The sequence below is a fragment of the Ailuropoda melanoleuca genome, chromosome 15, assembly GCF_002007445.2.
Source record: "Ailuropoda melanoleuca isolate Jingjing chromosome 15, ASM200744v2, whole genome shotgun sequence".
NCBI classification, from domain to species: domain Eukaryota; kingdom Metazoa; phylum Chordata; class Mammalia; order Carnivora; family Ursidae; genus Ailuropoda; species Ailuropoda melanoleuca.
In genome coordinates, this window is record NC_048232.1 from 40,239,139 (window position 1) to 40,265,399 (window position 26,261).

The 26,261-nt window shown below is 44.5% G+C and overlaps 1 protein-coding gene and 2 long non-coding RNA genes across 5 annotated transcripts in view; 2 read left to right on the top strand and 1 right to left on the bottom strand.

The window, feature by feature from the left end:
- Window positions 1-1,019: 1,019 nt before the first annotated feature.
- LOC109489764 lies at window positions 1,020-5,443 on the top strand. Its single transcript, XR_004620644.1, has 2 exons — window positions 1,020-1,964; window positions 5,031-5,443. It is a non-coding gene; the product is annotated as an uncharacterized LOC109489764 (long non-coding RNA).
- GNS (glucosamine (N-acetyl)-6-sulfatase) overlaps window positions 5,189-26,261 on the bottom strand; it is a 61,672-nt gene continuing 40,599 nt past the window's right edge. Inside the window, exons 11-14 of the mRNA XM_002920047.4 lie at window positions 13,092-13,199; window positions 12,046-12,156; window positions 10,347-10,507; window positions 5,189-7,859 (exon numbers count right to left, since the gene is read on the bottom strand). Of these exons, the coding sequence (XP_002920093.1) occupies window positions 7,781-7,859; window positions 10,347-10,507; window positions 12,046-12,156; window positions 13,092-13,199 (459 nt within the window). The 3' untranslated portion in view covers window positions 5,189-7,780. The remainder of the gene's footprint in view (window positions 7,860-10,346; window positions 10,508-12,045; window positions 12,157-13,091; window positions 13,200-26,261) is intronic.
- LOC105237990 lies at window positions 10,504-24,667 on the top strand. 3 transcript variants are annotated; one of them, XR_004620642.1, is made up of 3 exons: window positions 10,504-11,674; window positions 12,365-12,566; window positions 24,355-24,667. It is a non-coding gene; the product is annotated as an uncharacterized LOC105237990 (long non-coding RNA). The 3 variants fall into 3 exon arrangements; XR_004620643.1 differs by having other exon boundaries at window positions 24,375-24,667; XR_856672.2 differs by lacking the exon at window positions 24,355-24,667 and adding an exon at window positions 22,853-23,104.

Sequence of the window (26,261 nt, forward strand, 5' to 3'; positions counted from 1 at the left end):
ACTGAAATTCATCTAGAAGCATCACCCAGGATGCAGTTTCCAAAGGGGACATTGTCCCAAGCAGAAACATTTTTTGTTATGTTTTTTTAAACTCTTGCTTAGGAAAGGCAACAGTTAAAGCAAAACTAAGCAAAACGCTCAAAATTCCAGGGCGATTGGTAGACCAAGTAATCAACGTTCAGTGCCTTCCCTTGCACTCCCCACAAGTACAGTGGCAAGAGTGTTGTCTTTCTTCCCTGACAAGTTAGAGCCACATGCTCAGCGCAGCTGGGACTAGGGACACCCGTGCTGTCCCGTCAATGCGAGGCGAGAGTGATGCTGAGATACCCAGACCAGAGGGCCACATGTAGACGCAGTCTGGGGCCTTTACCCTTGCTTCTAGTCGGTGTGGCCGTGCATGTGACGCCCCCCCCCCCCCCNATCTCCTTGGGGACTGGACTGCATCCGCGGCTCACTTGGTACCTCTCCCAGCTGCAGGGCACATCCGCAGGACGCAGCATTTCGTAGTCCTGTCCGGAAACAGCCAGTTGGGCAGCTTTGAGACAGGCCGGTGCTGCTCTGCAGGCAGCCGGTGTTCGCCCTCGGCGGAGCCTCGTTGGGCCTCCCGCGCACCGCTCGCGGCGGCATGACCGAGGCCCCACTTCTCTTTTCCTGCGCTGCACTGAGCACCAGACTTGCTACCCGGGCTGCATTTAACATGGGAGCATCTGTAAAGGCGGAGCCAGAGGTTGATGGCGACCCTGACAGAGGACCCCGTCTGCTGAAGGAGTCCCGGTGCCGGTCGTCACGTTGCTCTCCGGCCTCCTGAGGCTGCCGCTCACCTGACCTGGGAGGCGGCGCGGCGGGTGGGCGTCCTGGGGAAGCAACCTACACAAAGGCGCCGTCTCAGACTTAGGAACAGAATGCATCGCTGAGCTACTTGGCTGCCTGGGGACGAGGCAAGAGAGTCGTGCGTGATCTTGTTTTGGACAACGGCGTTTCCCAGATCAAGTCCAAGTGTCGCCGCTGAAAGNGGCTACAGCCGCTGAAAGAGCTGTTGGTCCCCGCGCGGCGCTCCCCCCCGCGCCAGCGTCCGAGAGGCGCGGGACGTGCTGGAGAGAGGGCTGGATCGGCGACGAGCTTGCTAGCCAAGAGTCCGTTAAAGCATGTGCCAACATGTGCTGAGAACATTTTAGCGACCAATTTAAGAAGCTTCTACGTGGTTTTGGAACCTTAGCTGGGAGCCAGTGTTTGTTTGTATTCTTCGTGTATATTATACAGGTAAAACTTTTTCCGGCTACCGGATAAGGGGCGCCTCTACCACTAGACGACGTTGCCCTGTCTCGGGTACCTATGATTGAATAGGCTTTGGCAAAAGGCTTGCCTCAGTTTCTCTCCATAAACTAGTCTGTCATTGTATTAGTCATATCTTGCTGCGTAACAAATTACTTCAAAATCAGCTTAGACATTTCTTATATCACGTGGTTTCTGTGGGTCAGGAGTTTGGGAAGCAGCTTAGCTGGATGGTTCTGGCTTGGGCATCTCTAGTTCAGACGACTGCAGCCCTGGTCAGCACCCGAAGTCTTGGCTGGGGCCGGGGAATCTGCCTCTGAGATGGTGTGTTCACATGGCTGGCTGGCAAGTGGGGCTGGTCACGTGCAGGAAGCTCAGATCCTCACCCCAGAGACTGAACCATAGGACTGCTGGGGGGTCTTCACAGTACGGCAGCAGGCTTCCTCCAGAGTATCCGAGAGGAAGGAGACGCCATCAGGTCGTTCATGATCTAGCCTCTGAAGTCACACAGTACCACATCCGCCCTGTCCTGCTGGTTGCATGGGCCAGCCCCGATGCGTGTGGAAAGGGACCTTACAGGATCGTGAGGAGCCAGCTTGGCTGCCGGCTTACCACAGCCGTTCTGGAAATACATGGGTTGCGAAGACAGGGGCTGTTCTGACTTCTTTTCCAACGGCCATGCTGCGGAGTGGGTAAGAAACCACTTGCATGGTAGGGGCACCTCCCCTTCTTACCATCTTAGTCTGAAACTAGTTTCCCTGTAAATACAGGTATTAGGGACAAGTTCCTTTTTTTTTTTTTTTTTTTTGCAGTCCGGTAATGCTTTCTATATGTAGGTGCTCCTACGTTGGGTGCATTAATGTTACGGAAATGTTTATAAACATATCCTCTTGCTGGACTGACCCCTTTACCAGTATGTAATGCCTGGCTTTATTAGCCTTTGTTTCAAAGTCCATTTTGTCTGATACATGTATAGCTGCCCCTGCTTTCTTTTGGCTCCTTTCCATGGAATACTGAAACTTTTCATCCATTCACTTTAGTTGTGTGTATCCTCACAGCTCAAGTGAGTCCCTTGGAGACCGCATGGCTCTTGTGTTTTTTGTGATTGGAGAATTTTAGTTCTTTTACCTTTTTTTTTTTTTTCTTTTAAAGTAGGCTCCATGCTGGGTATGAGGGTTCAACATGGGGTTGAACTCACGATGCTGAGATCAAGAGTTGGACATTCAACCACTGAGCCACCCAGGCTCAGTTCATTTACATTTAAAGTAATTATAGATAGGTATGTACTTAACTGCCATTTTTAAAAATTTTTATTCATTATTTTTACAGCCATTTGTTAATTATTTTTGGCTGTTTCATAGCTCCTGTTTCTTGCTTTCTTCCTTCGTAGTTTGGTGACTTTTCTGTAGTGGTATGTGTGTCCACTACTGGTTTTTGTGTGGTGGTTACTATGAGGCTTACAAGTAACTTCTATTTCCACCAACCTATGTTAAGTTGATAACTTTTTTTTTTTTAAGATTTTATTTATTTATTTGACAGAGATAGAGACAGCCAGCGAGAGAGGGAACACAAGCAGGGGGAGTGGGAGAAGGAAGAAGCAGGCTCACAGTGGAAGAGCCTGATGTGGGGCTCGATCCCATAACGCCGGGATCACGCCCTGAGCCGAAGGCAGACGCCCAACTGGTGTGCCACCCAGGCGCCCCGATAACTTAAGTTTGAACACGTGTTTACTTTTACTCCCTCCCACCTTTTAATGTTCTTGATGTCACATTTTACATCTTTCATTCTTGTGTATCTCTTATTATACTTTACTTTTACCTTTTAACCTTATACTACCTTTGAGATTAATCCACTACTATTACTATATTATATATTTATTTACCTTTACCAGTGAGATTTATACTTTCATGTATCTTGTTGCTAATTAGCACCCTTTCTGGCATAAAAAAGTCCCTTTCACATTTGTTGTTTAAGGCCAGTTTGGTGTTGACGAACTCCTTTAGCTTTTGCTTGTCTGGAAAGCTTTCTCCTTCAATCCTGAATAACTGCTGAATAGAGTAGTCTTGTTTGGAAGTGTTTCTCTTTTCAATCTATATACTGTCCTCGATGTCAGGAACAGAGAAATTCCATTTCATAACCAAGCTCACTGCCAGGCAGAGTAGGCACTCAAATATATAACGGAGTAGGGAAAATCGTTCTTAGATCAGAGAAAGCAGAGTTCAACAGAAAGATGGCTTTGAAGCCAGATATTCTTTGAAATCCTTATTTTCTAGCTTTGTGAGCTTGGATAAATTCAGCCGAAGGAGAAAACCTATTCTGCAGTGGTGTTCTATCACAGTAAATACTAACTACAAGCATCCTTTGAATCTCTTGATTCTGTCAGCATCAGTCAGACCTGCAGGTTAAGAGAATATATTTTTTTAAGATATATTTATTTTTTGGGGGGGAGAGTGTGTGCATACATGAGCAGGTGTGGGGGCAGATGAAGAGGGAAGGAATCTCAAGCAGACTCCCTGTATAGTGTGGAGCCCAATGTGGAGCTCGATCTCACGACCCTGAGACCATACCCTGAGCCGAAATCAAGAGTTGGACGCTTAACCGACAAAGTCACCCCAGGTTGAGAGAGTATGTATGGATCTCAGTTCTCCTGGGCAGAAGGTGGTCATGGAAGTTTCCTCTGAAAGACGCAGTATTAGAATAGTTATCTAGCCTGTGCCAGTCTAGGAGCAGGCTCCCAAGGCCCACATCTAAATCTTGTCTTCTGTGGGAATTCCTAGGCCATCCATGGAGGTCTCAGCTCAGTGCTTTCAGCTTGGGGACTCTGGGTTCTCCTGTTGTCTGCTCGTCCCACAACAGACCAGGGTATGCACATGACCAGCCTTTCAAGCCCCCTGCTGGTAGAGAAAGAGCACGAGACACGGAGTTCTGTAGGGGGTCCGCTTCTACAGGACAGTGTACGGTCTCCGCGGGGACAGGTGGGATCAGGTGGAGAGATGGCTGGAACACCTGCCTGGCTGGCTCAGGGGGTAAAGCATGCAGCTCTCGATCTTGGGGTTGTGAGTTTTGAGTCCCATGTTGGGTGGAGAGATTACTTAAATGAAAAATTTTTAAAAATCGATCTGGTAGAGTCTGTACTTAGCCTTACTTTGTCAGTACAAATAAATGTTCTTTTTCATTGGATTCACCTTGTGAAGTTACTTTTTGGAATTTACCTAAGCATTCGGAAAGTATATAGAAATACACTTCTGTTTGGACACTTCACTTAAAATCTTTAAAAAAAAAAAATCTCTCTACCCAATGTGGGGCTTCATGACCCCGAGATCAAGAGTCACATGCCAGGTGTCCTTCAAATTTATTATTTTTTTTATAGTGATCTGGAAACTTAACAGGTGTCCTCTAACATTGTTTTTCTACCTGGTTTTCATGATTTGTAAGATATGAGGCAAACTCCTAGGTCAGGGATTGGCAAATCCTGGCCTGTTCTGGTAAATAAAATTTACCAAACATAACCACTCATACTAAGCACTGTGTTCCAGCAGCAGAGGTAAGTCGTCGTGACCGAGACATCCCTTGTCAACCCCCGTCTAAGGTCCTCCTCCATTTAGGGCAGCGCATCACATGAGTGGACATAAGGGAAAGCACCTTGGAAATTAGTTTTATCTAATTTTTATCTAATTTGAAGTCTGCCAGGATAAGACTCTTTCCTGCAAAGCTGTAACTGCATAAAGACTTATTTTTCTCCATGGTGCTCATTCAAGGATATCAGTAAGCAAGAAGCGCTACAGAAGAGCTTTCCAGAGAGAGACTACAGCACCCCCTAGGTGAGTGATGACAGGATGAACCGGCATGGGGGAAAAAAAAAAAGCATCTTGTCAAAATTACTACTTGTGGACTAAAACAAAAGACACATTCCCACTAGAACAGAAATAAATTTTAATTTGTTGAAAAGTGCAGCAGTGAACAGGGTCTTTCGAAGGGCACTTTCTAAGTCAGGTGACTGAGATGACACAAAGCCAGGGCAGAATGACTTCTAGGAACAGATGACACAAACACAGGAATTCACAGAACTCAGTGGGACCTAAGTGGTGGTCAAAGAACCCAAATATTCCCATCTAATTCATTGGCAGATAAGTTGAAGGTACCTTTGCTTTCTCTTAATAAGGACCTGGAACAATCCATCTTCTTTCTTTTATTAAAGCACTAATCCTTAGACACCAAAAATAAATTTAAGAACGTTTCTCACAGATCAAGGTATAACTTCCGTGGCTACTTTTGTACCAAAACTTTAGTATTGTGAATTAAAACGTATTTTGCAACGGTACCATTGGTCAAATTCAAAGATGCTCAAAAGGGGTTCCCCACTGGGTATTTCAGGGAGAGCTTTTCATAGGAAATCTTATAAGGCAAAAATCTCTGTTCATTCCTGTGGCCTTGGGTCACTCCTAATGGTTATGTAGTTTCCTCCTCTGAAGGGCACGAACCAGTCCAGACCTGGCCTTCTTAAAATAATCAAAATCCAAACTCATGCAGTTACTAGAGAAACAAGCCAAGCACCCTGCAGTGTGTTCCTTGTACATGTACAGTCTGAAAAGTTCAGTGCGTTTTGTGGTCTGCTGGGCTGTGAACTAAGGCCTCTTTATGAAAGATGATTTTAGCACAGATCCAGAATGAAACCAGTCTAAGAGAAAGTTAAATTATAGGCCATTCCCAAGTTAGTAGGAAATGTACCAAATATAGGAGAGGTACACAGAGCGGGGATCCCATCCCCACCACGTGAACAGAAGTCCGCTGAATGTTAAGAGCAGTGTGGCAGGATTACTATGGGCAGCAGATTGTGTCACTCTTAATGACTTTACCTGCTCTCAGGAGCCAGCATCATAAAGCTGAATAATAGGACATCACAATAGAAGACCTGGTAAGAGTTGGTTTCTTTTTCTTCGGGAATAACTGTGGTCAACTTTCAGTAAGGTAGAAGTTGACTGATGTTAAGAATCAGAAGTGTAGAATAAAGCTGAAACCCATGTTTAACATTGTAGTTGCTTTTAATTACAAAATATTTAGAATTTCTTTCCCTAAAACATTCACAGCAGAGGTGTTCATTTGCCGATTTCTCCTCTAAATACCACCACAGTTACAGGGATTGCGTGAGGTAAAGGAACAAACCCGATGGCTATTAACCCAACATGGCTCCGGATCCGGAGTTCTGACACAGAAGCTGCTTACAGCCATGTCTTACAAAGTGCTTAAAGCTCAACCTAAGACCTTAAATAAAGCTAAAATCACTATTGCCTGAGTTGAACAGGTTATAAACCACAGCTCTTCCTCCTCCCCTGCCGTCCCACCACAGGTGAACTTTCTTGTGAAGAAAACAATAGAAACGGGATTAGTCTTTGAGCCCAGAAACCTACAAACGTAGGTGTTCTAAACAGTGAGAAAACCTCAGCAAGGTCTGGCTTTGACAGGGGAATTAGTGAATGAGGCCCAGATTATCCAAGACTCCAAACACTCAGAACTTCTCTCAGAGGGAAGAAAGTCGTGTAGAGCAGTGGGGCTCGGGATCAATTACACCAGCTGAACAGCGTGTCAACAGAATGCAGCGAGTCCAAACCGAATGCCGGGCTCCCTGCTCCCCAGGCACTTACTCCATCTCAGCTGCAGCCCTTCAACCTGGCAACCCGAGAGCGCGGTCTACAGAAGGCCCTCAGAAAGTGCAACCTTCGCCAACCCCTGGAAGTTGTTTCTCTGCTGAGATACCTAAGCCACTTCGTTTTTCAGATCTCCGAGGGGTGGGCATCAAGAGACGCTCCCCTTGTGGTTAGCACGTGGTTAGCAGCCTCCAGGAAGGAGATGGCTGGCACCTTTTATAACTACCCGGAATTAGCCTTTACCACAAACTTACTGTCCTAGTTCAGTGTAGCACCAGCCCAGAATGCAAAAGGAAGGAAACAAAAACCCAACAACAAAAAAACAGTGCTTGGCTGAGAGACAGATTTTGAATTTGTGACCTTATCACATTGTGATGGATATTAGAAGCAATGTATTTCTACTAATCTGAAAATGGTGGTACTTGTTCTTGCTCTGATGGTTATTCAAGCCACGTGATGTTGGTATTTTCGATAGTGAGGTGGTCGAGCTGTAAAATATCCCCCCGCCCCCCCCCAAGTATTGCCATTTATCTGAATGGATTTACAAATTCAGACTCTGACCACATGGGGAATCATCAAGAACTGTAACCCCAGGAAAGGGTGTGGTGAGGACAGAGACCTCAGGAGCAGCGTATTAGCTGAAGGAAGGGAGCAGGGCCAGCCAGGGCCAGCCATTCCTGACCTAAGGGCAGAGTTCACAGTTTAACACATTGCACAAGGAAGTCAGCTGATCGGGTGGCTTTTTCAGACAGGACTTAGAGCCAGTCCAGAAACTGTTCCAGGCGCGGTCGTGAAGACGAGCTACAGATACCGACTACGTCACGCCACCGGACAGGCGTGCAGGCACCCGGCCGCAGACGTCGCTACAGCGGATGTTTTGAAAACCTTCGAGTCCTGACACTGCCATGATTGCTGAACATGAGGCGAGGATCAAACCTGTAACTGTGGAGCGGAAAGAAAAGGATGTCACGTTAACTTGAGTTAGCCACTGAGTACTTCCTTCAGAATGTTCAGTGGAAAGGATGGCAGGAAGGAAGATAGAAGAACAATTAAATCACCAGAAAGGAATCTAGTGGCAAAGTCTGTAGTACGAAACAATGCAGTAAAAAGCAAAGAGGAGAAAAACAAAGTTAATCTTGAGAGGCATCAGGAGGAGGCAAGATTTGAGGTTTTTCTTTCTCCCCCACCCCCGCCGGGGGGTTTGGAGGCATCCTGAAGTTTTAAAGCGGCCTAATGGCAGAGTCTAGCCGTTGCTGGAGCCCTACCAGCAGCTTCAAAGCCCTTTGTTTCACAGACAGAATGACAGGTAAGAGCACCGGTGTGCACCTCAGACGCAAGTTTCCATCTGGCTCATTATGAACTCAGGTAAGTCCTTAACCTCTCTGGCTACCAATAAGCAGTTAAGGTAATTCAACTTGGCCAAGTGTCAAGTTACCATTCAGCTTTCACTCTTTTCCTTCGGTGGTAAAATTAAAGAAGGTAGATTGGCTGGAAAGACATTTTACATGTGTAGGCTAGACATAACATTGCATTTTACTTTAATCCTGCAATGTTTTGGGATAAACTATTCAGCATTATTTTAGAACAAGGGTGGGCCATACACTCAGTCCCAACAACTCAACTTTGTTGCTGTATGTAAAAGAATCTGGTTATTTTCAAAGGGTGGTGGCTGGATTGGGCCTGTAGGATCTAATCTGCTGACCCCCATTTTCAGAGGATTCTATAGGCCTAAGTGGGAAAGAATAAGCTGCTGCTAAGGAATTTAAAAAGAAATCAGGTGGTTTCAATAGCTGAGGCTAACATGAGTGAAGCCAGCAGCTGCAGTCTCGGTTACAAACTTCTCAGAACGTGAGCAAGACAAGTAAATTCTAGTTACAACAAAGCGAGCTTGCCGGGGAGTCAGGAGGCCTTGCAGTGTCAGTTCTAACGGTCACCCTTGGGCAGCTGTACCTCAGGGCCCTGGCGGCTGCTTGGAAGTTCTACGGCTAAGTCCTAACACTTCAGGCCGGATGCTCAGGCTCCATCTGAGGGTTAAGCAGAGGATGGACTTAAGATCCAAGAGTCGTCCGGAGACTGCTGTAGGACCTAATTTTATCTGATAAAACACTGTGAGCAACGTAGCTGCTGGAAACCTCAAAGTCCTCATGTATCAACTAGAAGTCTCGTGCCCCTTACAGACCGAATTTCCTACTCCAAGGAATGGGCATAGGTGAGGGTGCATTTCACTAACCTGGAGGGAAGCTCCAAGCTGGGCGGTCAGAATGCCTGACCGGTGATTGCATTAACAGGGTTATCCATATAAAAAAAGGCTGAAGTGATATAAAATTATGATAAATGTTGTCTTTTTATACTGTTACCTAGTTTTAGTTTGCTGGCCTCCACGTCTCTCTGGCTCTACATACAGCATTTAGAAGCAGAAGTATTTTTAAGGTTTTATTTGAGAGCAAGCGAGCGAGAGCAGGGGGAGGAGCAGAGGGGGAAAGGAATCTTAAGCAGACTCTGAGCTGAATTCAGAGCCTGACATGCACGCCAACACCAAGAGTCGGATGCCTAACCGACTGAGCCACCCAGGTGCCCCGGCGTTTCTTTAGCGAACAGCCTATAATCCAGTTTCTCCGCTCATTCACATATATTACTCTCTAATGTGTACTGAAGATGCCTCACACGAAGACAGCTAAATAACTGAGTTACTACTTGTTACTACTTTCTGTCAGCTTAGGACATCAATCTCCCCTCTTTCTTATAATAAAAATGAGAACTAAAATAATCCTTCCCTGGTGAAAATTCAACTGAGATTTCATAATCTTCAAGCATAAAATGACAAGTTTCTTACCACAGGCAGCTCAAATTCACGGTGTGCTGAGACCCAGTGTCACTGGTGAAAAGCTACTGTTTCAGAGGAATGAGGGGGAGGCACAGAGCTGGCTTAGCAGGTGATAATCTTTTCTGCCTTCATACACTACGCTGGTCTCGCATATTTCAGTATTTCTCATTTTGCGTGTTTAGCATATTAAATGCGCTGGCAAGCACTCAAGTTTCTCTGGGGTTTCTGAGAAATGAAATGAAGGCATATCCTCTCGGAAGTGCTCGGGGACAGGGCAGCACTTGGTCAGCCTACTTGATAGAAACCCCACCTGTCACCACTACAGTCAAGTTGGTACCATGACAGGAATCACGCAAGGAAGGGGAGGAAGAAGAGTCCCACGTGGGGGGGAGCAGGGCTAGGCCTCCAGCTAAGTAGCAACTGGCACTGGAGAAAGGTGAATGCAGTGAATGCACGAAGACACAGTATTCCTACTATAAAGCAGAACAATGAGAAACACAGCTTAGCTCAAAGCCAAAAGGACCCCTCAGGCTGCCTCTGCCTTCAAGAATGGTATGATTGCTACAGACAACTTGACAAAGCCATCGGAGACAATGGAAACTTACCCAGGGTCAAACACCCCTGGAGTGCGACAGGTTGGTCCAGAACAGGACTGTAACATCATTAGCCGGTAGTTCATTTTTCCTAAAAGCTCTGGGTCTATACTTTTAGCAATGTTCGTGATTTGGTCTGGATCCGCAGTCAGGTTATAGACTTCTACAAATACCTACAAGAGTGCAAAGATGGGGGAAAGAAAAGAGCAAGCGTTATATTTGAAGTACTCCTCGTGTGAATGATTTCTGAATGGGAAGGGAAGAGGTGGATAAGCACAGTGCCCAAGAGAACATTATCTGGTCTCAACGTCTTCAGAGAGCCCAAGGGTAAACACGAGACCACGGAGCATCTGTTCTCGGGGTTAAAGGGCTTCAGGTCCATGGCCCACGTGCAGGAAAGAGGCCTCCAGCACACCCTATGCCTTTAGGCGAGACAGGAGGACAGATTAATTACCTTTTATAATAAAGGCAGAGAACAGGATGCAGGACCCTCAAATAGCAAGGTCTCAGAAAGTAGTCTCAGTGGTAATACTGTTACAGAAGTGAGAGTTGACATCTGAAGGCTTATTTTTGTATTAGAATTAATAGATATCAAAGTACTCTAACCTGTGCTGTACAGATGTTAAATTTCCTGTTTTAAAAAGCAGTTTTGGATGTCCAGCACCAATTGGGAAAGGACACAACTCCATTATTTCTGACCTTAGATCTAATACCACTATTCCCCCCCGGCCCCAACTCTGTACTTTATTCTCCAAGTGACAGGCTAGGAAGATGACAGGTAAACATTACGGGGGAAGGGGGAATGGGAACCGACTGAACGCTGCTCTTCTGCCTGCTGTCCAGAGTCTCAGGAGCCACGAATGAGTGGTAAGCAAGTCCATTTCTGAGAAACACAATGAGCATCGGCTCCATATGGCAAGACATGGGCTGCCAGATGTGCACAGGCTGATAAACAGTACGAAACCACAAGGGATGGCAGGCATGAGATCCTCAGACAATCCATTCTGATCTCTGGTGGCTAAAAGCCACAAGGAGGGAGGAGGGAGCCTCCTGGTTGTGCTTTTGATGCCCCACTGCTGCGCTGTTGGAGCAGCTCTGGACTGCACTGTTGTGGGGACAGGAGTTCTGAACAACCTGCTTGTCAGTAAGCCTTCTAGCAAATGTCCCGACTCCTTTTACCTCCACAGAAGTTGAAGTGTCTTACTCTGACCCCGAACTATCAGGGCATCAAACAGACCAGGCAGGTAGCAGTCTGAACCAGCGGACGGTGTGTTTAAAGTGTATTTACGTGGTGATGGGAGTGGAGAAAATCCCATCCGGAAAGGGCACAGAGAAGCACGGTATGGCTTTGGGAAAATTTTTTTCTTTTTAATATTTATTTGAGAGAGCGAGAGAGTAAGAGCACGTGAGTGGGGGGAGGGCAGAGGGGGAGGAAGAGAGAAAGTCCCAAGCAGACTCTGTGCTGAGTGCGGGGTCCAGTCTCGGGACCCTGAGACCACGAGCTGGGCCAAAACCAGGAGTCAGACACTTAACTGACTGAGCCACCCAGACGCCTATTTTCTTAACTAAGGGAAGCCTAAGTGGAAGTATAGATAAGAAGCCTAACTTCCTTAGGGAACATCCTTGGAATTGCTCTTCTGCTACCACGCCCAGCCGACAGAGCACTGGCTAGCACACGATGGGGGGGTGGGGAGGCAGAAGGCCTTCTTACCTCCCGGTCATCAAACTCACAGTACTGTAAATTCCACTGCGCTGACAGGGTCCTCACACAGGCGTAGGTGTTGTTGTAAGCATCTTCACAGACACAGTCTGGGAAACATTGCTGTAGGGATATTCAGAAAGTTAACTCAGGATAGCTCTGTAGTAAAATATACCACTTGCCTAGAGGGGCTACCAAGGTGGCTCAAGCCAGACCTACCACTGGACAGAAATGAGGCAACTTTCCACAGAGAAGTAAATCAGAGATAGATGGGGGGCTTTCTTTGTTCCTTACTTGTGGCTAACCTGATTAAGGAACATGTCTTTGGCAGCTCTGTTTGTGGACTCTTGCCATCACTGTCTGCTAATCTCATGACAAGAATCTGTTGTAGCGAGCACCTGGAAAATGGATGGGATGGAATGGTAAGGAGACGAAATCAATCTCCTAGGAGTGACATCTAAGATATACTGGAAACTGTCATCTTAATGGGTTGGAGAAAAAGGCTCAAGTGAGATTTGTGGAATCAGCTTCAGGTAAGTTATTTCTTCATGCCTTCCTTACTAACTTTTGGTTGGTTCTTAACTATTCCTTAGCTTTGGTTTTAGGCTTCTCTCTGGAGTTGACTTTCCTATTTCCCATTATCCAAAGTGAGGCCAACACTGCTCTTACCACCTTTGTGACCAGCCTAGCTGCCACCAAGCATGACACTTAGGATGGCAGTTACATGTAACTGTGGTGACCCCGTGTCTCTACTGAAGGCCACTGATAACCTCCCTCATAAACAATGGTACTGCTATTGGGAAGGGTAGGAAAACAAGAACAGGGTATGCTTGTTACAAAAACTGAAGAATTCAAGGTGCACATTCTGACAAGAGTCCAAAACGTCATTTTCAGGATTACTAAACTTGCCTTGTCTACTAATCTCTACAGTCAAGTGACAAAGTCAAGTGAAAGAGGACTAAGACTCAGATTAAGGGTTTTAATACTTGACACATCTAAACCAATGCCTTGCTGTGCTACTGGTAAAACTGTCTAAGCCAACTCAAGCTATTACTCACAGACACTCCAGGACTCAGCGAAGGACAGGTTGGGTCGGTGACATTACGGCCTTCTCCTTGATATTCCACCAAGACATCTGATCGCCAAGTCAGGTTACTGGCACCTTTCTGGAAGGAAGAGCAAAAGTGGTTTCTGTGAGGAATATAGATTGTGGTAAGGATCGCAAAGTTATATTCTGCTAAAGGGGACGTGGGAGTCCAAACTAACTGGACTGCGCATTCAGTAGCTGAAGAGTGGCAAAACCCGATGCAGAGGAAGGCTTCTAAATATGTTTGGTATTTACAAAGCCCTTACAATTGACAGTCAAATGCTTTAAGCATATAATAGGTTACTTCCCAAGACCACTTCTGTGAAGCTGACTGGGAAAGGGAACTAGAAACTCCAAGTAAGAATTCTTCTAGAGGCACCTGGGTGGTGCAGCTGGTTGAGTGCCCAACTCAGATCTGATCTTGGGGTCATGGGATTCAGCCGTGCACTGGGTTCCTTGTTCAGCATGGAGTCTGCTTGGGTTTCTCTCCTCCTCTATCTGCCTGCCCCCCACCATGTGCTCCCTCTAAAATAAATAAAATCTTGGGGCGCCTGGGTGGCACAGCGGTTAAGCGTCTGCCTTCGGCTCAGGGTGTGATCCCGGCGTTCTGGGATTGAGCCCCGCATCAGGCTCCTCTGCTAGGAGCCTGCTTCTTCCTCTCCCACTCCCCCTGCTTGTGTTCCCTCTCTCGCTGGCTGTCTCTGTCAAATAAATAAATAAAATCTTAAAAAAAAAAATAAATAAATAAAATCTTAAAAATTCTTCTAAACCCATCTGATGAAGAAATGTATAGCCAAATACACACAAGGACAAAAATTAAATACTAAACAATGGCTGGTGTGCTAACGATTATAACAGGTTCAAAAGTTCTTGGTTGAAATGAAGATACCGTACATATATGAACTCACTTATTTTCACTGCACATTAGTGGAGTGAAAGGAAAGAAGCAACAGCATTTGAAAGGGGAGAGTTTCAGACAGGCACACAAATGGTGAAAGGAAGGCGGCTAAAGTAGTAAAAGGAAGTTTTGGATCAAAAGGACAATATGAGCCCTGGAAGGAAGCAGAACATTTGGTAGTAAGGTTTCCCAAAATCCAGCTTTTAGACAAGGAATGGAGAGATGGGTGGTAACCAGAGAAAAAGGTGCTGACAGGAGGCTGGCCCCTTGTTCTGTAAGGAATAGCAGGTGGTAGGAAGCAGTGGGAGGTTTTTAACCAGGGGAGGAACACATCAAGGCTGTGCTTTAGAAAAGTCATCCTGGTAGCAGAATCTAGAGATGGAGTAGAGAGATGGAGATAGGGAGATCAGGTTAGAATGTGCTCTTAAAATGGTCTACAGCCTTACTAATCAAAGTCTGGTTTGTGGTGTTAAAAAGGAGACAGCAGGCCTAAAATGGAGCCACTTGTGCTAAACCCCACATCAACAAATCAAAACTTAATACCTAACCTAACCTAGCTGCAGTTTCAGTCCTCCAGGAATGAAACTTTCACCAGACAACTTGAAATTCCCTGGTTAGCACTAGTGAGGTAATCTGCTCCATAGGCCCTTCCATTCCCCTCAGGAGGGTGAACTTACCTGAAACAATGCATTCTTTGCTCATAATTTCCATTATCCACTCCCTTTCCACCTTAAAAAACTTTTCCTTTTCTACAGCTCTGCAGAGGTTACCTTCTATCCATAGATGAGTTGCTGCCTGATTCATGAATCACTGAATAAATTTTTAACAGATCAGGTGGCAGTGCCAGGAGCTGAAACTTCTGACAGCGTTCTGGGACAGAATGATACTTGCAAAACTTTTTTTTTTTTTTTTTTAAAGTAGGCTCCATGCCTAGCATGGAGCTTAATGCGAACTTGAACTCATGACCCTAAGATCAACACCTGAGCTGAGATCAAGAATCAGATGCTCAACCAACTGAGCCACCCAGGCACCCCCTTGCAAACCCAGTTTTGAGTTCACGGCCCTTTCACCATTTCTGAGGGCTCTGGGTTCTAGGTTGTGATCCTAGTCTAATTGGCTTTCTAGTCAGGGCTTAGCTGGTCACTTTGAGCTGGCAGAATGTTCCATTCAGAACCCAATTCCCCAGCCCTTGGTTCAGTCTGCAGTTCTCCAGTTATCTGGAACCTCTTTCCAGTCCAAGTCCCTGTTTGCTAGAATCTGCTGGTTTAGTCCACGCTGGGGAATTGCTGGTGGTGCGCACGGCCTTCTCTTGGCTAGTCCCCAGTAAACCTCTCCTGGCTACTGCTGGTATGTTAAGGTATGTATTTGTCATCTTTTATGTAGATAAGAGCTATTGCTACTGAGGATCTTGGAAGCCAAAAAGCCACAAAAATTGGTGGACACGAGTATTTTACAGTGCTCGTCATCCCAAGAAGACCCCTGTGATAGGACAAATTGGTCACCCACCAACTTCAAGAAAATTTCTATGCAACAGGGTACACTGTAAAACACCAACCCCCAATCCACTGGCACATCCCTTTTAGGTATTTAGATTAGCTAAGACTTTGGATTTCTCAGAGCCAATTAAAAACTGAAACTCTAAAAGTCAAGTGCATCCATCACCTTCTGGCACACCTGCATATTTGTATCTAAAAACGATGGTTTCTGAAGTTACAAATATCTACAAAAATGGCACAATCTTACTAAAAACAGCCCAGAGTTAAAATGGGCCTTATGGGGACAAGTAGACAAGATCGCTCATTTAAGAAACATACTTGACCCTGCCACCCTGGCAGGTAGCCTCAGCCAGCACCAGAACCTATCCCAAGTGACCTCTTGATGTGCCACACCCAGTGGGAGGCCTTGTCTGGCACTGGCGCCCCTCCCTCCATGAGTGCCCCTGCCCTGGGTCGGGGGGCAGGCTCTGCACACGAGAGTGCCTGCAACAGCTGCAGCTGGACTTTGCAGCCAGCAGCACCAGAAGGCTGCCCTGCCCACAGCTACTGCAGTCACCTGCACCAGAGAACTGTCCTGCACACCAGGAAGTCCACACCGACTGCAACCCAGCCATGACAGGAGGGTGCACATAGCCCACACATGAGACATCCCTGGGACACATGGCTTGGGTGACTAGGGGAGTTGGCACTACTGGGTCCCCTAGGATACCTTTGGCTTAAAGCCACTTCTTCAAGACCGGGAGATGTAACTAATCCACTTAATATGCAGAAACAAATATATTCAAACTGAGAGGCAAAAATGAGACAAAATATGTTCCAAAGAAAAGAACAAAATAAAAACCTTAGAAAAAGAACTGAACAAAATGGAGATTAACAATATACCAGATAAAGAGTTCAAAGTAATGGTCATAAAGATGCTCACCAAATTAGAAAATTGGATGAACAGTGAGAACTCAAACGGAGAGAAAATATAATCAAACAATCAGAGCTGAAGAATACAGTAAATGAAATGAAAAATACACTAGAGAAAATCAACAGCAGATTAGATGTTGCAGAAGAATGCATCAGTGATTTGGAAGACGGTAGGGGAATCCATGGGACAACATCAAGCACAATAACATTCATAATAGGGGTCCATGAGGAAGAGAGAGAAAAGGACAGAAAATCTACTTGAAGAAATAATAGCTGAAAACTTACCTAGCCTGGCAAAGGAAACAGACATCCAAAATAAGTGTCAAGAAAAAAAAGCTCACTGGTAAATATAGTAAAGATAGTGAATCAACCACCTACTATATACCTAGTTTAAAGGTTAAAAAACAAAAGTAGTAAAGTCATCTACATCTACAATAAGCAGTCAAGAGATAACAAAAAATAAGATGTAAAACATGACATCAAAAATATAAAAAATGGGGCGGGTTAAAATGTAGTGCTTTTAGAATGTACTTGAACTTAAGTAACCATCAACTTACAACAGACTGTTATATACGTAGGATGTTATATATGAATCTCATGGTAACCACAAACCAAATACCTATAATACATACACAAAACAGATAAAGGAACACAAACACTAAAGAATGTCACCAAATCACAAGGGCAGACAGCAAGAAAAGAACAAAGAATTACAAACAACCAGAAACAACAACATGTAAATACATATCCATCAATAAATACTTTAAATGTAAATGGACTGAATGCTCCAATCAAAAGGTATGTCTGTGACAGAATGGCTGAATGGATAAAAACAAGACCATATACATGCTGCCTACAAGAGACTTACTTCAAATCTGAAGAACACACACAGACTGAAAGCAAAGGGATGGAAAAAAGATGTTCCATGGAAATGAAAACTAAAGGTTGGGTTAGCAATACTTAGAAGACTTTAAAACAAAGGCTGTAACAAGAGACAAGGAACTATATAATAACAAAGAGATAAATCCAACAAGATCACATAATACTTACAAATGTCTATACACCAACATAAGGGCATCTAAATACATAAACCCATTATTAACAGATATAAATATATAAATGGACAGTAATACAGTAATAGTAAGGGATTTTAACACCCCACTTACATCAATGGATAGATCATCCATCAATGAACATTGGCTTTAAGCAACACCTTAGACCAGATGGACTTAACAGATTACATACAGAGTATTCTATCCCCAAAGCAGCAGAATATACATTCTTTTCAAGTGCACATAGAATATTCGCCAGTATAGATCACACGTTATGCCACAAAACAAGTTTCAATAAATTTAAGAAGACTGAAATTGTATCAAGCATCTTTCCTGACCACAATGGTATGAAACTAGAATCAACTCCCAGAAGTGTAGCTACTATGGGAAACAGTATGGCGGTTCCTCAAAGATTAAAGACAACTACTGTACTATCCAGCAATCCCACTTCTAGGTGCTCACCTGAAGAAAATTAAAACATTAATTGAAAAGATATATGCACCCCTGTGTTCACTGCAGCATTATTTACAATAGCCAAGATACAGAAGTAACCTTAGTGTTCAACGACAGATGAATGGATAAAGAAAATGTGTATATATACAATGGAGTACTACCCAGCCATAAAAAAGAATGAGATCTTGCCATTTATGACAGCATGGATGGACCCAAGGGGCATTATGCTAAGTGAAATAAGTTAAAAAGAGAAAGACAAATACTGTATGCTTTCACTTACATGTGGAATTTAAAAAGCAAAACAAGCAAACAAAAACCCAGAATCAGATCCATACATACAGAAAACTGGTGGTTTCCAGAGGGGAATGGGGTGGGGTAGGTGTAGTTGGTGAAGGAGATAAAGAGTTACAAATTTTCAGTTATGAAAAATTCAGCATAGGGAATATATATAGTCAATAATGTCATGAATGGTGACAGACAGTAACTACACTTACCACGGTAAGCATTTCATAGTGTGTGTATATGTATGTCAAATCACTATGATGTGAACCTAAATGTAATAAATTATATGTCAATAATAGTTTCAACAACAACAGCAACAAAAAGATAAAAACTGGAAGAAACACATGTGCAGGCTAAGAGCAATATCCTACGAAACAACCAATGGGTCAACAAAGAAATAAGAGGAAAAAAATACCTTGAAACAAATGGAAATGGAAGCACAATAGTTCAAGACGTAGGAGACACCACACATAAACAATTTTAAGAGAGAAGTTTAGGGGCGCCTGGGTGGCTCAGTTGGTTAAGTGGCTGCCTTCGGCTCAGGTCATGATCCCAGGGTTCTGGGATCGAGGCCCGCATTGGGCTCCCTGCTCAGCGGGGAGTCTGTTTCTCCCTCTGTCTGCTGCTGCCTTCTCTCCCCCAATGCTCGCTCTCAAATAATTTCTTTTAAAAAGAAAATAAAGTTTATAGTGATACAGACTCATCTCAAGAAACAAGAAAAATCTCAATCTAACCTTACACCCTAAGAAACTAAAACACAAACAAAGCTCAAAGTTAGTAGAATAAAGGAAATAATAAAGATCAGAGCACAAATAAATGAAAGTGAGACTAAAAAAACAATAGAAAAGATCAGAGAAACTAAAAGCTGGTTCTTTGAAAAGATAAACAAAATTGGTAAATGTTTAGACTCATCAAGAAAGAAATATAGAGGGTCCAAATAAATCAGAAGTGAAAGAGAAGTTACACCAAAAGGGACAACCTAGAAGAAATGGATAAATTCCTAGGAACATAAAATTTTCCAAGACTGAATCAAGAAGCAGGAAATCTAAACAGACCAATTACTAGTAGGGAAACTGAATCAGTAACCAAAAAACTCCCACCAAACAAAAGTGTAAGACCAGATGGCTTCACAGATGAATTCTACCAAATATTTAAAGAGTTAATATGTATCCTCCTCAAACCATTACAAAAAATAAAGAGGAAGGAAAGCTTCTGAATTTCTCATTCTATAATGCTAGCATTACCTGGATACCAAAATCAGACAAAGATACCACACACACACACACACACACACACACACTCAAATTATAAGCCAATATCCTTAATGAACATAAATGCAAAAACCTTCAACAAAATACCCGTAAACTGAACTAAGCAATACGTTAAAAAAAAAAAAACACAATTAAAAGCCATTCCTAGAGTCTTCCCTGCCTGCACTAATTGGTCTGTTACTCAAACATGAAAATAAAAGATGAATGTGGCAGAATCTAAAGCCTGTTTGGAAGTGTTCTTCCTATGGCACTCCTGATTCCATACAACCAACCTGCTCAGGCCGTCCTATTTGTAAATGGATTATTTCCTGAAATTAGTGGGTTAATGAAAAGGCAGAATATAGGATGAGAGGCCACTGGCTTGAGTGAACCTGTGACCATAACCAAACACTCTGAGAGGACTTGGATCAAAATCATAAAGAACAGCCACACTAATGGTCTTACCGGGTCTCCCACATCATACCCTCCTAGAAAGTCATCAAAAGCTGGCCCGGAGTCCATTATCTCATTTGTAATCAACCAGGGTACTTCAGAGAAACTGTCCTCAAATGTCCTACACAAATTCCTCAATGCCCCCAAGGAAGAGCTCCCACATGGGCCATTCCCAAACCTGACAGGGCTCCAAGGGACCCTCCAGTAAACTGGTATCAGTAATACCCTAAACATGTAAGGGGAATATAAAATTAATCACATTCTTTGCTAAATTCTGGTAGATACCAGGACTACATTTCTACTTTATTTTTTATTTTTATTTTTATTTTTTTTTAAAGATTTTATTTGACAAAGAAAGCCAGCGAGAGAGGGAACACAAGCAGGGGGAGTGGGCGAGGAAGAAGCAGGCTCCTAGCAGAGGAGCCTGATGTGGGGCTCGATCCCAGAAGGCTGGGATCACGCCCTGAGCCGAAGGCAGACACCTAACGACTGCGCCACCCAGGCACCCCTACACTTTCTACTTTAAACCCAACTCTTGGGGCACCTGGGTGGCTCAGTTGGTTAAGCATGACCGACTCTTGATTTCAGCTCAGGTTATGATCTCAGGGTCGTGGGATTGAGCCCCACATCAAACTCTGTGCTCAGCGCGGAGTCCACTTCAGATTCTCTCTCTCCCCCCGCCCCTCCCCCTGCTTGCAAGCGTGATCTAAAATAAATAAATAAAATCTTAAAAAAAAATAAACCCCACTCATAGGACAACAAATCCCTCAGAGTGAAAAGAAGGTTTATATACTAGGGGTATCTCAAAGTTCAGACAGAGTTTCTATCTCAACCAGTACAAATGACTTAGGACCTTTTACTAAAAAGCCGCCTTTTTTGCTCTGTGATACAGCCCCAATTTATTGGGTAGAGATCTACTTTCTAAATTAAAAGGGCTAATAAATTTTGCTTCTAATGTGACCTCACCTTAGAATTTCCTGACCAACCTGAACCTGATCTTACATTCTTTATGATTGGTCTTTGATACAGATGAGGAAGAATTCCAACAGAAATCCCCTAATTTAACTGAAGTGCCTGAAAAATCTGTGGGCCACTTCTAATTCTGACATTGGGGAATAACAAGTACAGAGCCTACAGAAATTCAGACAGAACTAAATCTACTCCTGTACTGCCCTAATATCCATTAAGGCCTGTGGCCATACAAAGCCTCACACCTTGCCCAGGGGTTATTCATTCCCTGTTCCAGGCCCGGCAACATGCAGAATTTTGCCAGTCTGGAAACATAATGGGAGGGGATGGCAACTTGCCCAGGACTTGAGAGCTATTAATGAGTTATTCCCTATTTCCCAGTTGTTCCAAACCCAAACACCCTTTTGTCACAAGTTCTACCAGACTCAAATGGTTCACTGTTGTAGACTTGTTCAGCCTTTTCCAGCATCTCTGTGGACTTCAACAGCCAGTATCAATTTCTTTTACTTGGAACAATCAATAATATACCTGCACAGTCAGGCCTCAAGGATTCATCAAAGTCCCTCACTATCCCCATGTACTCCACCAAGATTTCATTATCCTCCAGTTCCCTGGGAAATCAGTCCTATAGGATGCATACCATTTCTTTCTATGCTGTTACCAAAGAGGTGTCCATAAAGGATCCATTTACTTGCTGTAGCAGTTCGCTGAAAAGGGACATAAAGTCTCTGAGGAAAAAATCACAATTATTTCTAGATACTGTTGATTACCCAGGTCATAATTAATCACTAAAGGAATCTAGCTATTTCAAAAAAGGATTAAGCTGAGCACAGCTTTGTGGGTTTCTAACCTAGCTGGCTATTACACATTATGGGTTTCTAATTTTTCTCCCCCACTCTTATGAATTTACTAAAATTTCAGTCCCTGAACCCCTTGCATGGGAAGACAAACATGAGAAGGCCTTTTTAAGACAAAAAAAAAAGCACTAGAAGATTCACCTGCCCTAGCATTACCAAACCCAACCCTTTCACCTCATTTGTGCATGGAAGAAATAACCAAGCAGTGGAAATGCTCCTGCAAGAACAGGGCAATAAACACAGGCCTGTTATTGCCTGTTCCAGCAAACAGATTCCACTGCTAGAGCCTGTTCCAGCCACCATAAGGCTGCAGCTGTAGAAGCCTCAGTGAATTTAACTTTAGCAAATGACATTTTGCTGTAAACTCCAAACACAGCTTCAAGCCTTCTCAATTCGGAACCGACCCAACACTCCTGCACGCAGACCAACCTCCTGTGAGCTCTTTCTGCTCCCACCGCCTCATCTGCATCTAAATGTCTCACCTATTAGGTCTACAATCTTAGGAAAACAATTTTTGTTCCCAGAGGCCTCAAACTTCTTCCTTCTGGCCCCTTTGAACAACTGCAACTGGACTTCATTCAGTTGCCAGCTGGTACAGGTTATCCGTATGTTCTTGTATGCATGCCTTCCAGATAGGTTGAAGCCTTTCCCTGCTGCAAGGCTGATGCCCTTAGAGTAGCAAAGAGACCATTACAAACATGTTTTCCACTTCCAGTACACCTTCTATAATTTCCAGTGACTGAGGCGCCCACCTCACTGGGCAAATCATACAAGCCTTAAAGTCTTGCAAACTTCTTGAAATGATCACTGTGCCAATCACCCGTGATTATATCAGGCACGGTTGAGAGAACTAATGGGATCCACACACTTAAAATCTCTTAACTTGCTGAAATGACTGTATTCCTTTAACCTAAGGTGTCTGGTGCCTCTGGCCTTGCTGACTATTCACAGTACCACCCTCTGGGAAACATAAGCTCGCTCCACGAGATAGTCACTGGCAGACCAATGTCTACCAGTATACAGCTTTCTGCTGGTCCCTTGTTGTTTCAAGCCGGTCTGACCAGCTACTGTAAGTCTTTAATGTCTTATACTAACGCGTATCATCAATAGGTTAGTGAAGCTTTCCTGGATTCCAGTTCAAAGGATCCTGCTAGTCACAGTCTAGAGCCTGGTGACTGAGAATTCTGGAAACATCATAAGAAAATAGCCTTCAAACCTACTGGAAAGGACCTTACCAAGTGGCTCTTGACCACTGACACTGCTAAAGAAGGCTCCACCTGACATCTGGTCCTGCGCAGACACTGGAAACCTCCACGTCAAACTGATGAGGCAGAGAGGCAGGCGATCTGAAAGCAGACTGCTTACCCCTGGGTCAAGACTTCATACTTTAACTGAACATGGAACTTTTTTTCCTTCTCCATCTTTCCTTTACTCTGATCTTAGTCTGGAAAGATAACACCCTCAATCTGTTATCTCCTGGGCCAGTGCTAAGGAAGGTAACCTTTCAGACTCCTGGCTTTGTCATCAAAGATTCTGATCTATCCATGAGGCTAGAGATCTCCCAATCTTCCCTGTGACCAGTTTGTCTCCTCTTCCCAATTACTACTTTACTACCCACGCTCCCCCACGCCACCCCGTTCAAAAAGCTTTTTGCCAAGTTCAACTCTAACGGCTAGAACATCTTGTGCCTTATTTTTATCTTTTTCCAACTGCTATGTGCCCAGACACAAGTATCTATGTAAATCTTAGCACACCTGCACCCTACGTTCTCATGATTATGTAGGTCAGACCTGTCCTTTTTCACTCAAAGATCTCACCAGCAGCACATACCTTTGTAAGGCATTTAAAATGACCCTGTTTCAAGCTAGGAGATTTTCTTCCCATCTGTGCTGAAAACCTAACTGACCCTTGGCTTGAATGGGTAAATGCAGCAGACTCTGTGAACAAATCCATTAACCACTTTAATGGAGCTGGTCTGCACCCCGACAGGGTTTGTCTTTGTCTGTGGTTATCACTCTCCTTGGGCCTAGGAACGCCTAGATAGCTGGCACATAGCTGGACAATGTCTTAGGTTATCCAGCTGTGCCACTAATTTTCCACAATGAACTGTGATACCTCACTGCTTGACTCCTTTGGATATATACATCAAGTCAGAAAGAAATTTCCAGGAGACAATCATGACTCAGGATTCACCTTCTTTTGCAGGGGCATACTTCTCTGGTTCTCAGTAAATATAAATTAGAATATGATTAGAAACCTTAACTCAAAAATATTACAGAATCCATTGCTAAGACAATAGCTGTCCAACAAAGATCCTTAAGACTCTCTGGCCAAAGCTGTTCTTGTTAATAGAACAGCCCCTGATTATATTTTGGCTGAGCATGGAGGTGTCTGAGCTATGGCCAACATCAACTGCTGTTGCTGGATTAATACCTCTGGGGAACTTGAAACCCAGCTGTGTAAGATAACTGAGCAAGCCACTTGGCTCAAAAAAGTGACTCCTTCAGAGGGGTCTTTCTTTGATTTTGATTGGTCTGGGTCTTGGGGACTCCAAACATTGGGAATTATCCTGTTAATAATCATCTTCCTGGTACATTGTATTTTCTCGAAAGCTTTAAATATGTGTTCACAGCCACTAACCATCAAGCAAATGACCTTCCCAAGACTAGAATGTCAGAAAAGGAATGAACAGAATGACTGACTTGAAGATTTTGAACCTGAAGTCGTGGCTTGTGAATATCACAGAGATTAAGCAAAAGGTATCATAACCTGTGAATACCACACAAAGGATGGGCAAAAGCTGCGAGAACTATAGAGCAAAAGCCGAGAGTAACACTAATGCCTTAAATTATTACCACATCTCTCAGTTAAGCTGAGTCTGATCAAAAGGGGGTAAACTGGAGGAGGGAAAGATGGCGGAGGAGTGTAGGGGACCCTATTTCAGCCGGTCCCCTGAATCGAGCTGGATATCTACCAGACCATCCTGAACACCCACGAAATCAGCCTGAGATGTAAGAAGATCCGTCTGGATCTCTACAAATGAACATCTCCGGCACTGGGTCTCGAGGTATGAAGCGGGGAGCCGAGAGTCTGCGCACAGATATTGGAAGATAAATGGAAGGGGGAGGGAGCCGCCCAGCTCAGTCGCCGGGAAGGCAGAAGCCTCCTGCGCTGGGGAGCGGCTGCACTCACAGACCGGTAGTGTCGGGGAAACCAGACCGAAACCTGGAGCTCGGGAGTGTGTGTGCGAAACGGAGGCAGCTGGCCCTAGAAGTGAGGACTGGGAGAGCGGCTGTGGGACGCACAAACCAGGACGCTGCGGATTTTTAGCAGCACCGACAGAAACGGAGTCAGTGTGGCCTGGAGAGCTCAGTGGAGAGCAGACTGTGATCTGTTATGAGACAGAGATTTGGATACAGTCACTGCTGCTCTCTGACTCTCAGAAGACACACAGAAAGCTGCCAGGGAAAGCCACCAGAGAACAAAAGCCTCCCAAAAAACCGGTTCTCACTGTGCCCATCACCCCCGCCCAAACAGGGTTGCCTGAGTATCAGTGCGGCAGTCCCCCCCACCCCCGCCCCGCAAGAAGGCAGCCTGAAAGAACAAGAAGTCCACATCCCTAAGGTCCTTATAAAACAGGTGCATCTTGCTTGGGTCTTGGTCAATAATTTGGACTCTGTATATCCCTGCAACCACACCTCATCAGAATGACAAGGAGGAGAAACCCCCAACAAAGGAAAGAAACAGAGACTGTGGCCTCTGCCACAGAACTAATGGATATGGATATAACCAAGATGCCAGAAATGGATTTCAGGGGCGTCTGGGTGGCTCAGTCGTTAAGCGTCTGCCTTCAGCTCAGGGCGTGATCCCAGGGTCCTGGGATCAAGTCCCGCATCGGGCTCCCTGCTCCACTGGGAAGCCTGCTTCTCTCTCTCCCACTCCCCATGCTTGCGTTCCCTCTCTTGCTGGCTGTCTCTCTCTGTCAAATGAATAAAGTCTTTAAAAAAAAAAAATGGATTTCAGAGTAACAATTATCAAGATGATGTATAGGCTTGAGAAGAATATTAACAAAAATATAGAATCTCTAAGGGCTGAAATGAGGACACATCCGGCGGAAATTAAGAATTCTATGAATGAGGGGTGCCTGGGTGGCACAGCGGTTAAGCGTCTGCCTTTGGCTCAGGGCGTGATCCCGGCGTTGTGGGATCGGGCCACACCAGGCTCCTCCGCTATGAGCCTGCTTCTTCCTCTCCCACTCCCCCTGCTTGTGTTCCCTCTCTCGCTGGCTGTCTCTATCTCTGTCAAATAAATAAAATCTTTAAAAAAAAAAAAAGAATTCTATGAATGAAATGCAGTCTAAACTGGATGCTCTGATGGCCAGGGCAAATGAGGCAGAAGAACAAATTAGCGGGTTAGAGGATGAGATGATAGAAAAGAAGGAAAGAAAGGTAACATGGAGAAAAAAACCTCCAATTTCATGAAAAAAGCTTCGGGAGATTATGACTCAATGAAACGTTCC